The 14,045-nt window shown below is 38.4% G+C and overlaps 1 protein-coding gene across 16 annotated transcripts in view; it reads left to right on the top strand.

Moving 5' to 3' along the window:
• STX17 (syntaxin 17) overlaps positions 1 to 14,045 on the top strand; it is a 73,182-nt gene that overhangs the window by 54,097 nt on the left and 5,040 nt on the right. For 15 of the 16 annotated variants that reach the window (XM_036260551.1, XM_036260550.1, XM_036260554.1 and 12 more), the window contains 3 exons: positions 9,458 to 9,544; positions 10,270 to 10,504; positions 13,331 to 13,392. In XM_036260551.1, the coding sequence (XP_036116444.1) occupies positions 9,458 to 9,544; positions 10,270 to 10,504; positions 13,331 to 13,392 (384 nt within the window). Of the gene's footprint in view, positions 1 to 9,457; positions 9,545 to 10,269; positions 12,145 to 13,330; positions 13,393 to 14,045 lie in introns of those variants that run through there. The other variant, XM_036260552.1, reaches the window with a different exon arrangement.

Raw genomic sequence — 14,045 nt, 5'->3', positions numbered from 1 at the left:
TCTTTTTAGGCAGATATGGGACCTAATTCATTATTTCTTAACACAAAATCCATAGACATATTCTTGGTCTTCTGAAAAAGTTTTTCCTTTAAAAAGGGAAAAGTCCACCTGGCCAGTTTGGCTTAGGGGTTAGAGCGTCGGCCCGTGGTCCAGAGAGTCCCAGCTAAGGGCACATACCTCAGTTGCAGTTTGTTCTCGGCCCCACCAGGGCCATGTGGGTGGCAACCAGTCGATATGTCTCATATCGATGTGTCTCTCTCTTCCCCCTTCTCCCTCCTGCTCTATCTGAAGATAAATGTAAAAATGTCCTCGAATGAGGATTACAAAAAAAAAAAGGGAAAAGTCCATACATTACTCTAGCTTGAGAAACACTGCAGTGACCCTCATAAGTGATTTGATTCATTGTTAAAGAGATACTGAAAACATATATGAATTGCCAAAGTATACAATATCAGGAAGAGAGTTTGAAGATTGTCAGATGTGGCCAGTACAGGCAGATGAAAGCAAACATAAGCAAATCAGAAGCAAAAAGGGGAGAGGTTAGTAGATGGAGGTGAGGAGGCTCCTGAGCCACTGTTGTTGCTGGAGCTTGGTTTCCTATACTGAGATAAGGTTGTATAAATGTGGTTTGGCCCAACATAAAGAGCCAAGGGCACAGTGGACAAGTGGTGACCAGATTTGGCTCTGAATGGAGTCTGGCTGGTCATTCTGTGGACAGTGATCAACAACTCTGACACTAGCTGCCTAACTCTAATTGTTCTGTCAGTTGAGTCTTTGTTACTCAAGAAGCAGAAATTAAAGATATGGGCAAAGTTTTGGGATTCAAACCAAGCAAAATAGGGGAAGAAGGAGGCAGATCTGTACAACTAAGGGATGACGATTGATCCCAGGATAGGGATCTGCCCTCTGCCTCATTTCCATGCTTCCTTATGTCAGTGAATAAGTACTTAGAGGTGTAAGCTCCTCCTCAGGGTGAGACAGGCCTCATTAAGTCCTGGTGATTGTAGTGATGGGGAGCATTACAGTTCAAATAATCACTAATCTCAATCTTTATTTTGTCTTGTGGTTCCTTCTCCAATGATTCCAAAATATTTTTGTGAAAAAATATTAAAATAAAATTATTTTAGAATTCTATTTTATTAAAAACAAGTCATATCCAACCTTTTAGAAAGAAGCATTAAAAGATAATTTTCTAATCCTTTTACAGTGGAGGGATTTTTTTTTTTCATTCAGTTGAGGGCTACCAATTGAGGCTCATCAAGTAACTGAGACTAATAGCCTCCAGGCAAAAAGCTAGAGGATAACTGAACCTTTCCTTGGTTTGCAAATCTACCCAGGAAAGGAAGATGTGACAGTGGTGTTTAATGTGGGTCCTCCCACACTCATCCAAACCCAGTAGAGGGAGCCACAACCAGTGGAACACCAACAACCACAGGGAATATTTGGCAGGCTCCAAAACCCACTGAGACAGCCAAAATAGTGAAACAAAGAAACAAATTCCAAATGAAATAATAAGTAATTTAGTAGGAGAAGAAATAAATGACATAGAATTAAGCAAGATATCAGAGGGAGAGTTCAGAATAATAATCATGAGGAAGCTCAACAGCATGAATAAAGATATAGAAACATTGAAAACCAACCAATTGGAAATGAAGAATGACATAGCAGAAATAAGGAACACATTGGAAGGAATAACCAGCAGAGTAGAGGAAGCCGAAGACCAGATCAGTGAATTGGAAGACAGTGTAGAAAAAAATCACCCAATCAGAAAATCAAAAAGAAAAAACAGTTAAAAAGCAGGAAGACAGCCTGAGAACTGTGGGACAATATGAAACGTAACAACATCCACATCATAGGAGTGCCAGAAGAAGAAGAAAATGAGCAAGGGTTAGATAATATATTTGAAGAAATACTGAGAGAAAACTTCCCTAGCTTGGTAAAGGAAAAAAGCATACAAGTTCAAGAAGCACAGAGAGCCCCAAGTAAGAAGAAACCAAAGAGGCCCACACTAAGACACATAATAATTAAAATGCCCAAAATTAAAGACAAAGAATCCTAAAGGCAGCAAGAGATAAGGAACAGGTTACTTACAGAGGAATACCATAAAGCTATCAGCTGACTTCTCAATAGAAACACTACAGGCTAGAAAGGGAATGGCATGAAGTAATCAAGATCATGAAAAACAGGGATCTGAATCCAAAACTACTCTATCTAACAAAGCTATCTTTCAAAATAGAAGGTGAAATGAAGAGCTTCTCAGACAAAAAGAAGGGGGGCGGGACTAAGGGAATATATTAGCACTAAACAAGCACTTCAAGAAATGTTAAAAGGACTGCTATAATAAGCAGAAGAAATAGGAAAAGAAACATAACCATAATGAATAAAAATAGCAATAAATAAGTACATATCAATAAAAATATAATTATTAATAATTAAATATTATTTAATTATTAATAATTAATAACAATTATTATTTAATAATTAATGAATAATATAATTAATAATAATTAAACATGAATGGGTTAAACGATCCGATCAAAAGATACAGAGTAGTTGAATGGATAAGAAAGCATGACCCATATATATATTGTTTACAAGAGACCCGCATCACAGCAAAAAAAAAAAGTGAAGGGATGGAAAAAAATTTTCCAAGGAAACGGAAAGGCAAAAACTGGGGTAGCAATACTTACATCTGATAATAATAGACTTCAGAATGAAGGCCATAACTAGAGACAAAGAAGGTCACTACATAATATTGAAAGGATCTATCCAACAGGAGGATACAACCTTCGTAAACATATATACATGCAACATAGGAACACCAAAATACATTTAAAATCTTCTGGAGGACTTCAAAGGAGAACTCAACAACAGTACAATCATATCAGGGTACTTCAACACCCCACTGACATCGCTGGATAGATCCTCTAGACAAAAAATTAACAAGGAAACAGAGACTCTAAATTAGTGGTTCTCAACCTTCCTAATGCTGCGACCCTTGAATACAGTTTCTCATGTTGTGGTGACCCTGAGCCATAAAATTATTTTTGTTGCTACTTCATAACTGTAATTTTGCTACTGTTATGTCTTAGGTGACCCCTGTGAAAGGGTCATTTGACCCCCAAAGGGGTCACAACCCACAGGTGGAAAACCACTGCTCTAAATGATGCACTAGATCAAGTGGATTTAATAGATATCTACAGAGAATTACATCCCCAAACTGCAGAATTCACATTCTTAAGTTCACATGGGACAATCTCAAAGATAGATCACATGTTAAGATGCAAACTAAGTCTCTGCAATTCAAGGAGGTTGAAATCATACCAAGCACTTTCTCAGATCATAATGGCATAAAACTAGAAATCAATTACAACAAAAACATTCAAACACATGAGGCTAAATAGCATGTTATTAAACAGTGAATGGGTTTCCAAGGAGATCAAGGGAGAAATTAAAAACTTCCTGGAAACCAATGAAAATGAACACACAACAACACAAAATCTGTGGGACGCAGTGAAAGCAGTACTGAGAGCGAAGTTCATAGCACTACAAGCCTACCTCAAGAAACAAGAAAAAGTTCTAATGGACTTTCTAACCCTTAACTTAAAGAGCTAGAAAGGAAACAAAAAGAAAAACCCAGAGCAAGTAGAAAGAAAGAAATAGTAAGGATCAGAGCAGAAATAAATGACATAGAAACTAAAAAAAAAAATTCAAAAGATCAATGAAGCAAAGAGCTAGTTCTTTGAAAAGATAAACAAGATTGATGGACCCTTAGCCAGATTCACCAAAAAACAAAAAGAGAGGACCCAAATAAAATCAGAAATGAAAGGGAGAAGTAACAACTGACACCACAGAAGTGCAAAGGATCATCAAAACATACTATGAACAATTATATGCCAACAAATTGGACAATCTAGGTGAATTGGACAAGTTTCTAGAAACACAGTTTCCCAAAACTAAACCGGGAAGAGAGAGAAAACTTGAATAGGCCAATAACAACTAAGGAAATTGAAGATGTAATCAAGAAACTCCCAGCAAACAAAAGCCCAGGCCTGGACGACTTCACAGGGGAGTTTTACTGAACATTCAAAGAAGATCTGACACCCATTCTCCTCAAACTATTCAAAAAAATTAAAAAAAAAACGAAAGAGTTCCAAACTCATTTTATGAGGCCAGCATAATTCTAAGTCCAAAACCATATAAAGACACTACAAAGAGAGGAAACTACAGACCAATATTCCTGATGAACATAGAAGCCAAAATCCTTAACACAATATTAGCAAATCAGATCCAGCAATACATCAAAAAAAATTATTCACCATGACCAAGAGGGAGACATTCCAGGGATGTAAGGCTGGTACAATACTCGCAAATCAATAAATATGATAGACCACATAAACAAAAGAAAAGATAAAAACCATATAATCATATCAATAGATGCTGAAAAAGCATTTGACAAAATTCATCACCCATTTCTGATAAAAATGCTCAGCAATGTGAGAATAGAGAGATCATATCTCAACATAATAAAGGTCATATATGAAAAACCTACAGCCAACATCATACTCAGTGGGCAAAAACTAAAAGCATTTCCCTTAAGAACAGAAACAAGACAAGGATGTGCACTTTCTCCACTCTTATTTAACATAGAACTGGAAGTCTTACCCACTGCAATTAGACAAGAAGTAAAAATAAAAGGAGGATCCAAATTGAAAAGGAGGAAGTGAAACTGTCATTGTTTGCAGATGACATGATATTGTACACAGAAAACTCTAAAGGCTCCATCAAAAATCTACTAGAGCTAATAAATGAATTTGGCAAAATAGCAGGATACAAAATTAACACCAAGAAATCAACGGCATTCTTGTACACCAATAATGAACTCAGAGAAAGAGAAACTAAAAAAAAAAATCCCATTTACCATTGCAGCAAAAAAACTAAGATACCTAGGAGTAAACTTAACCAAAGAAGTAAAGGACCTGTTCTCAGAAAACTACAGGTTATTGAAAAAAGAAATAGAGGAAGATATGAAAAAGTAGAAGCATATACCTTGTTCATGGATTGGAAGAATTAACATAATTAAAATGTCCATACTACCCAAAGCAATCTATAGATTCAATACAATCACCATTAAAATATCAACAACATATTTCATGGGACTAGAACAAATACTCCAAAAGTTTATATGGAACCAAAAAAGACCCCAAATAGCCACAGCAATCTTGAACAAGAACAAAGGAGAGGGATCACAATACCAGATATCAGGTTATACTACAAAGTGATAATAATTAAAACAACCTAATACTGGCACAAGAACAGGCATTTAGATCAATGGAACAGAACAGAGAACCCAGAAATTGACACAAGACACTATGCTCAATTAATATTTGACAGAAGTGGCAAGAACATACAGTGGAATAAAGACAGCCTCTTTAATAAATGGAGTTGGGAAAATTGGACGCTAGATGCAAAAAAATGACACTAGACCACCAACTTACACCGTACACAAGAATAAACTCAAAATGGATAAAAGTCTTAAGTGTGACTCATGAATCCATAAAAATCCTAGAAGAAAATGTAGGCAACAAAATTTCAGACATCACAGGAAGCAGAATTTTCACTGATACAATGCCTAAGGCAACAGAACAAAGGAAAAAATGAACACATGGGACTACATCAAACTAAAAAGCTTCTGCACAGCAAAAGAACAATCATCAAAATGGAAAGGGAACCCACTATATGGGAGAGCATAATTGCCAATGATACATCAGATAAGGGGTTGATTTCCAAAATATGTAGAGTACTCATACAACTCAACAAAAGGAAGACAAATAATCCAATTAAAAAATGAGCAGAGATGCGTCAGCCCACGGACCAGAGAGACCCAAGTTTGGTTCCCACTAAGGGCACGTACCTTGATTGCAGTTTTTCCCTGGCCCTGGTTAGGGTCATGTGGGTGGCAACCAGTCAATGTGTCTCTCTCACATCGATGTTTCTCTCTCTTTCTCCCCCTCTCCCTCCTGCTCTATCTGAAGATAAATGAAAAAAAAAAAAAAAGTTTTTGGGTGAGGATAAAAAAACTTAAAAAATAGGCAGAGTACCTAAATAGACACCTCTCCAAACAGGACATACGAATAGCCAAGAGACATATGAAGAAATGCTCAGCATCACTAATAATCAGAGAGATGGAAATTAAAACGATTATGAAGTATTACCTTATACCTGCCAGAATGGCTGCCATCAACAAATCATCAAGCAACAAGTGCTGATGACGGTGTGGAGAAAAGGGGACTCTACTACACTGCTGGTGGGAATGCAGACTGGTGCAGCCAATATGGAAAATAATACAGTGCTTCCTCAAAAAATTAAAAATGGAACTGCTATTTGACCCAGTGATCCCACTTTTAGGAATATATCCTAAGAAGCCTGAAACACCCTATGTTCAAACAGCACTATTTATAATCACTAAGATCTGAAAACAGCTCAAGTGTCCATCAATAGATGAGTGGATAAAAAAGCTGTGGTACATATACTCAATGGAATACTCTGGTGCTATAAGAAGGAAAGATCTCTTATTCTTTGAGACAACACAGAGGGTCCTGGAGAGTATAATGCTAAGGGGAATGAGCCAATCAGAAAAAGACAAATATCACATGATCTCACTTATTTGTGGAGTGTAATGAACAATACAGGCTGATGAACAAGATAGACCCAGAGACATGGAGGTGGGGTACAAACTGACAGACCTCAGAGGAGGGGATTGGGAGGGAGGAAAGAGATGAACGACAGACCTTATATGCATGTGTGAGTAATCAATGGACATAGACAACAATTTGGGGTGAGGGTGGATAGGGAGGAGGGTGTCAGTGGGGGGAAAAAGAGAAACGTGTAGCAAAAATAAATAAATGAAAATGTATTTCCCTGAGGTCTTGAGATCACACTTGGGGTTTTAGAAATGATGATAATTCTGGTAGACTTCATCATCTTGATGTAATTCTTTTGGGACTGATAGAAAGGAGACATTGGCTATTTGCCTTTATCCTTCAGCTCATCAAGATATGGAGGTTGACAATAGAGTTTTACACCTATGATTTATCTTGTGGCGCAGACTTTCAAGCAAGAATGGAAAGTGTTGACAATATCCCAAAGAGAAACAATAATAGGGTGTCAGAAATCCAGACAAGTGCTGGCACTTATGCTCCTATGGGTTGGGGGGGGTGGGGAAGCTATCATTAAAGAAGTTTTATTGTCTGAGGAAAATAAACATTGAATGAATGAATGCTAGGAGCAATCTAATATTAGTGCTGTAGAATTTTCAAGCATCATGGGGAAAAGTTTAATATATTTTTTGATAGAAAAGAAAGATGGGAGTTGAGCCTTCTTGGAAAGATCAGGGTGACTTTCTGTTTTTCCCCTTCATAATCTACAGTTACTATCTCATTTTATCCTCACTTCAACTCTATGAGAATTAAGTATCATTATCCTCACTTGACAGATGATATACTGACACTTAGAGCTCTTGAGTAATTTATCCACAGGTACACAATGATAGTTGTAGGATTTGAACAGAAGATGATGGGCCAAAGGTTGTGCCCTTAATTCTATCATGAATGTACACTAGTGGTTTTTTAGTGCATGCAAATCATGGATTCGTCACGCAGCATTAGCATCACCTGGGAACTCATTGGAAATGCAAGTCCTCAGCCTACCAAATCAGAAATTCTGGGGGTGGGACCCAGCAATCTGCACTTTGAGAAGTCCTCCTGGTGATTCTGGTGTACACTGCAGAGTGAGGAGCACTATTGTATTTGTCTCTGACTGAGATGTTAGAAGGGAAACTGTTAAAGGATGTTTTTAGGGATTGTGTAAGAAATGTCAAGATGGTGGTGGAGAATAGAAGGATAAAGGGATATCATGAAAGGTCTAACAGTGAAAATTACATACTTGTTGTATGAGAGAGAGAGGAGTCAGTATTGCTGATAGGAAGCAATTGTGTATGGAGGGGATTAGTTGTTTGGGTTTCATGTTCTCAAATGAAATGACTACAATTGGAAGAGTATTGTATCTGTTTCAGGGTAAGTGAAGAAGTCAGGTACATAGGGGCAATCAAATACTTCAGGATTAAAGTTGAATGATTTCACAGTCATTGTAGAAGTTGGCATTTAGCTGGGATCAAAAAGGGATTCTCTTCTTTTTTTCTGTGAATAAAAAAAAACACTAAATAGTCTATATATTGATGTGATGGTTGTTACATGGGTTTGTACATTTATCAGAACTCACATTATACCCTTAAAATGGGTGCATATATGTAAGTTCTGTGTAAATGAAATTGATTTAAAAATGGGAATGTGTTGTGGTGGCATGTAATGAGTTCCTGTCACGGGACGTATATGAGCAGAGGTTCAGTAACCACCTGTAAGACATGTTGTAGTGGAGCGTCACACCTGTGAAGAGAAACTCACTCAGTGACCTAAACATTCCTCTCCCCAGAGCTTCCATGAGTCTCAATTTCTGTTGTGTCAGTGCAGGTGTTGTTACTTTATATAGAATGATTTATTAATATATTTGATCAGAAACATTTTAACTTGTCATGATTTTTTTTTTTTTTTTATCCTCACCCGAGGACATTTTTCCATTTTTTGTTCAGATAGAGCAGGAGGGAGAGAGAGGAAGAGAGAGAGAGAGAAATATCGATGTGAAGGGACACATCGAGTGGCTGCCACCCGCAAGACCAACCAGGGCCAGGGACAAACTGCAACCGAGGTACGTGCCCTTAGCGGGAATTGAACCCAGGTCTCTCTGTACCGCAGGCTGACGCTCTAACCGCTGAGCCAAACCGGCCAGGGCTTGTCATGATTTTTTAATGTATTGTACAGGTGTGAAACACAGGACAGTAAATTCATTCTCTGCTCCTTCTTGCATATCGGAAGTAGAACAATCGATTTCATGGCAGATCAAACCATGTCATATTCTTATTTCTAAAACATAATAATTTGTATTTATTGGATCAAGAGTGTTTTATTCCTAAGTCAAATTTGCCTGTTTTAAACGGATTCTTCAAAGAGATAAATTAGGGAGGTTTTTTTGTTTGATTTTGTTTTTGTTTTTTTCCCCCATCAAACCCAACATTACATGCAAATACTTATTTGGATTTCTTTTCTCCTGGAAAATAGATTCATTTGAAGAATATTTGTATGTTTGAATGAATTTTAGTGTGAAATGCTTTTTCCTATAAAGGTGTCACTCTTTTATTACCTAATAATTAAGTCACCCTCTTTTTTTTTTATACAAGTAAATTTGTACTTTGGATATAGTTTATCAGATGCTATTAATGAACCACTATTAAGACTACAAGGATGCAGTACACAGGGTCCTGATTACAGGAATTAAAATAGTGTGTATTGGCTCTCTGCTGCTCCCCAGCAGGAATGCTCACTCATAATTCCTTTGCATCTAGTCTCAGCAGGAGAAGATTGACAGCATTGAAGACCATGTCAACAGTGCTGCTGTGAATGTTGAAGAGGGAACCAAATACTTGGGGAAGGTAAGATTCTGCTCCTGCTGACAAATCAATGTTACTCTGGCTCCCAGGAATTTGTAGTATTAACCCAATTGATCTGCTCTCTTTAATCTTGAGGGAACCAGCAATTAAGGAAATAAGGAAGAAATGACACATAGGTAGTGCAAGAAATCAATGGCTGTAGTAATATTCTACTCTAAGATTCATTCTGTAGGGAGAGAAATTTTTTCAGAGAGAATAAACTGCAGCCCCATCACAATAAGGCATTTGGTGTTAGAAGGGAATATTGCAGAAGTTCAAGGGAGGAGAAAGGCTTGCCAGAACCCAGTAGGGGCAAAAATCTAAGGATGTGGCAGCATGTGTGAAGTGGGCCCATCTGTTTTCTATAGACTATTGCTTTTAACCCCAGGTACAGAGCAGGGAATAATCTGTGCAACATAAAAGCTTTGGGGGCGTCAGTGACTGCTAAAACTTAAACCAGCTAGGTAGTTAGTGGTTTGATTGTTTTGCAAGTAAAATTTATTTGTAGCAGTCCATTTTTTTGTAGCCCATTTCTCTAAATTCTGAAATCTGGAGCAATTGTAGTACCTGTGGAATCCTTTCTCTGCCCCCTCCCCACAGTGCATTCTCTAAGGTTAATTATGTACCAGGAGTTAAAGAGGCATTGCCAGGAGTAATGAGAGGAAAATGCACATCACCACAGGCAGATACTCTCAACTCAGTTTCTAAATTGAATTTTTTTTTTACAGGCTGCAAAATACAAGCTGGCAGTTCTGCCTGTGGCAGGTGCACTCATCGGAGGAGCGGTGGGGGGTCCGATTGGCCTCCTTGCAGGCTTCAAAGTGGCAGGAATTGCAGCTGCACTTGGTGGTGGGGTGTTGGGCTTCACAGGTGGAAAATTGATACAAAGAAGGAAACAGAAAATGATGGAGAAGCTCACTTCCAGCTGTCCAGATCTTCACAGCCAAACTGACAAAAAATGCAGTTAAGAACCAAACTTCAGTATTATTGGTGCCAACATGTCTATCCTAATGGACCTTTGCTGCTGTTGGACACTCAGCTTTTGAAACCTGATTATATCAAGATAGTGGCTGTAGATGCTCAAGTGGGATTGAGCTCAGATTAGTGGGTGTGTTTCTGTTTGCTGGGATGTTAGTGGAGTGAAGGGGTCTGGGCTGAGGGTGTATAATGCTTGTCAGGTAAAATGTGAAGACTGCCAGGGAGCAGATTCTCTTCCTGGAGATGTAAGAACTGAACCCATAACTCTGATAAGGACACGCGATGTGTGGACATGTTGGGTTTTTTCATAACCCTGATTTAGACCCTAAGGCTAAGCATATTATAAATATGCTTTTTATCTTCTAAACATAGGAGATTATTTAGGCCTGTTAGTAAAGAAACGGATGGGCATGCAGGAGCTTTTCTTTTCAAATAGCAAACTCTGGGTCTGGCAAGGGCACAGGGGCAGTACACGGCAGAGTCCACTGGGTGAGCATATTGCAGTTTGGTCCAGCTATATTTTCTGATGAAGGAAACTAATCGTGAAAGAAAGGCCCAGCTTCTCTTTCAAATATCTTAATTTGTGACATGCTCCTTTGAACTCTTCCCTCTGCCTCTTTTTAAATAAAGACGAAATCTCAAGTGGCAGGAGACAGTATTAATTACTAAGCCAGCACTAAGCTTGCTTTGTCAGCTTGTCCCTTCACCTGAGAGCTAGTGCCCTCTGCCTGCCTTCCCTGTACTCTTCAGAACTTCTTTAACTTGTGGGGTGAATTCTACCCATTGTAATGAGGGCTTTTCTCATAATCTGCTTTTTTATTGTCTGCCATCTGTATTCATCCTTTCCTATAATCTCTAGGTAAGAGGGAGAGGGAAAAAGAGAGAGGTCTCCAAATATTTCCAACATTGTTAGAGTTTGAGCTAAAAAATAAGCAGGCGGGGAATATGCCACATCACTTCTTAGGGCATCATCCGATTTCAAGGGGCTGACGTCCCTGCCACACAGGGAGTTTCTAATACTAGGTCTTCCCAGCCAGCCCTTGGTGACGCAAGGAACCAGCTTTCTACCTCACATCTTACTACCACCCTTTCCCCAGGCTTTGCTCTCTCTGTGCTTTACTTCACTTTTCACAGCTGCCATTTCTTCACAAGAATGGCATCCTGCTTGCCTTTTCTCACATCCAAGGTGATGCTGGACAGAGCCTGGTGCCAACATTCAGTCCTGATGAAGGATTTGTGGTGCTAATCTCAACACTTGGCATTGACTGCAAGCATGGCCCAGCCCAACCCAGTGTCTGTATCAAAAAGCAAAAAGCTTTCAAATTTAGAAAGAAAGAATTGAAGATTATAGGCAGCCTCATCATTTGAAATAAGAAAGAACCACCTTTTGCCTTATTCTTTACTCGTCTCTGAGGACAGAGGAATGGGTACCAACACCACAAGATGGGAGCTTTCTCTGCTCAGAAGCCAGAGTCATCAGGCAGTTGAATGGTTTATCACTTCTCTCCTACTGGGCTTACTCTTAATAACTTTTATTGATTGCTACCTTTTATTTCTTTGTCTAATCTAAAGAGACCTTTCTCCTTCATACTTTCTGACTCTCACCAATAAATTCCAAAGACAGAAAGCACCATTTCTTATTGTCATTAAATAACTAGAAAATATCAAGTACTGTATTGTTACCTGTTGACTTGTATCTTTAATATAATACCAAGAAGAAAGTACTTTGAATAAGTGTCAGATTCTGATCCAGTATTTAATATCTATACCTGTAAGGCTGGGATAATTACTTTTGAACTCCACCTTTTAAAATTTTCTGATCCTTGTTGCTTTAACAGAGGGTGTTCAAACCAGAACAAGGATCAGAATTACTTGGACAAAATCAGAATATTAAGACAAAAGTCTTAAACTTTAATCCCACAGGTGATTCTAAATTAGGTCAATCTGGCCTGGGCAGCTAAAATTATAAATTTAAGATATAGTTACATCAAAATTTAACTGTATCATTGAATTCTGTAATTTCTAATATTCTGCCCTTCAACATTGCCCAATCTTCATCACTGCATATTATTCCCATTCTGCCAACCCAAAATTGTCTATGCTTTTAAGGACAGCTAGGGACTCATTATACTGTCAGGCTGATTTTATATCAGGACCCAAAGGAGAGAGGAGGCCCATAATTGGAGCTCACATTTTGTTTTGGGCTCTCTGATTTTCACCGAGCCGGTGTGAGGCAGCATTGTGTGTGCTCACAAAGGCCTCTGAGTTTTACTGCTCATCAGGATTGCAATATTACTCTAGCACACTTCATGATTAGGCAACTTACGATCCTTTTATTATTATTAATCCTCACCAGAGGATATTTTTCTATTGATTTTTTTTTTTTTTAAGAGAGAGTGGAAGGGAGGGAGGGGTAGAGAGAGAGAGAGAAACATTGATGTGAGAGAGACACATCAATTGGCTGCCTCCTGCACAACCCTGACCAGAGCTGGGGATTGAACCTGCAACCCAGGTACATGCCCTTTACCAGGGAACTGAACCCAAGACCCTTTGGTCTATGGGCTGACACTCCAGTCACTGAGCCAAACCGGCCAAGGCAGTTACAATCCTTTTTAAAAGTTTTATTTAAAATTATTTAGAAATTGGATCCAATTTTCCCATAGTAGAACCTAAGGGTCAACTTTTTGTAGAAATTTCTAGAAATGTTTAATCAACTATAAATGATATACATATAAAGTGTAGTGTTTAGAAGTATGTATTAGTCAATACAACACAGAAACTAATCTTAAAATTGAATTTAATACCCAACAGTATCAGATCAAATTCATCTTCTCTGTGATTCATGTCTTATTTTTACTACAATAAGTAAAAAGGTAAGTAACATTTTAAGCACTGATTAAGTTCTTCAAATTTATAGAGGCTTATTTGGATAAAGGCAGCACTCCTAAAGACTTTTTTCATAAAATAATCTGATAATTTCTTTGCAGAGCAGAGACCAAAAATTTTTGGTCGTAACCCATAGTAAAAAATACACTTATATCAAAACTTAGCATATGTATATTGGAACAATTCTTACCATTATGTGTAGTGCACTCTGATTTTTTTTATTGTTTCAGTTTCTAAAATATGCTGGTTGCAACATACTCAAGTAATTTCATAATCTACCAATTGGTTGAGACCCTTAGTTTGAAAAACAAACAAACAAAAATCCATCATGGCCCTAGCCAGTTTGGCTCAGCGGTTAGAGCGTCGGCCTGCGGTCTGGAGAGACCCGGGTTCGGTTCCCGCTAAGGGCACGTACTTCGGTTGCAGTTTGTCCCCGGCCCTGGTTGGTCGTGCGGGTGGCGGCCACGCGATGTGTCCCTTCACGTCAATGTTTCTGTCTCTCTCTCCCTTCCTCTCTCTCCCTCCCACTCTATCTGTACAAAAAATGGAAAAATATCCTCGGGTGAGGATAAAAAAAAAATCCACCATGCTTACAGGGGAGCTAATATTCATTGAATATCTTCTCTTTGCCAGGCATTTC

This window comes from Molossus molossus, unplaced genomic scaffold (genome assembly GCF_014108415.1).
Source record: "Molossus molossus isolate mMolMol1 unplaced genomic scaffold, mMolMol1.p scaffold_m16_p_14, whole genome shotgun sequence".
NCBI lineage: Eukaryota > Metazoa > Chordata > Mammalia > Chiroptera > Molossidae > Molossus > Molossus molossus.
Note: the sequence above shows the minus strand (reverse complement) of the source record. Positions and strands in the feature narration are given on the sequence as shown.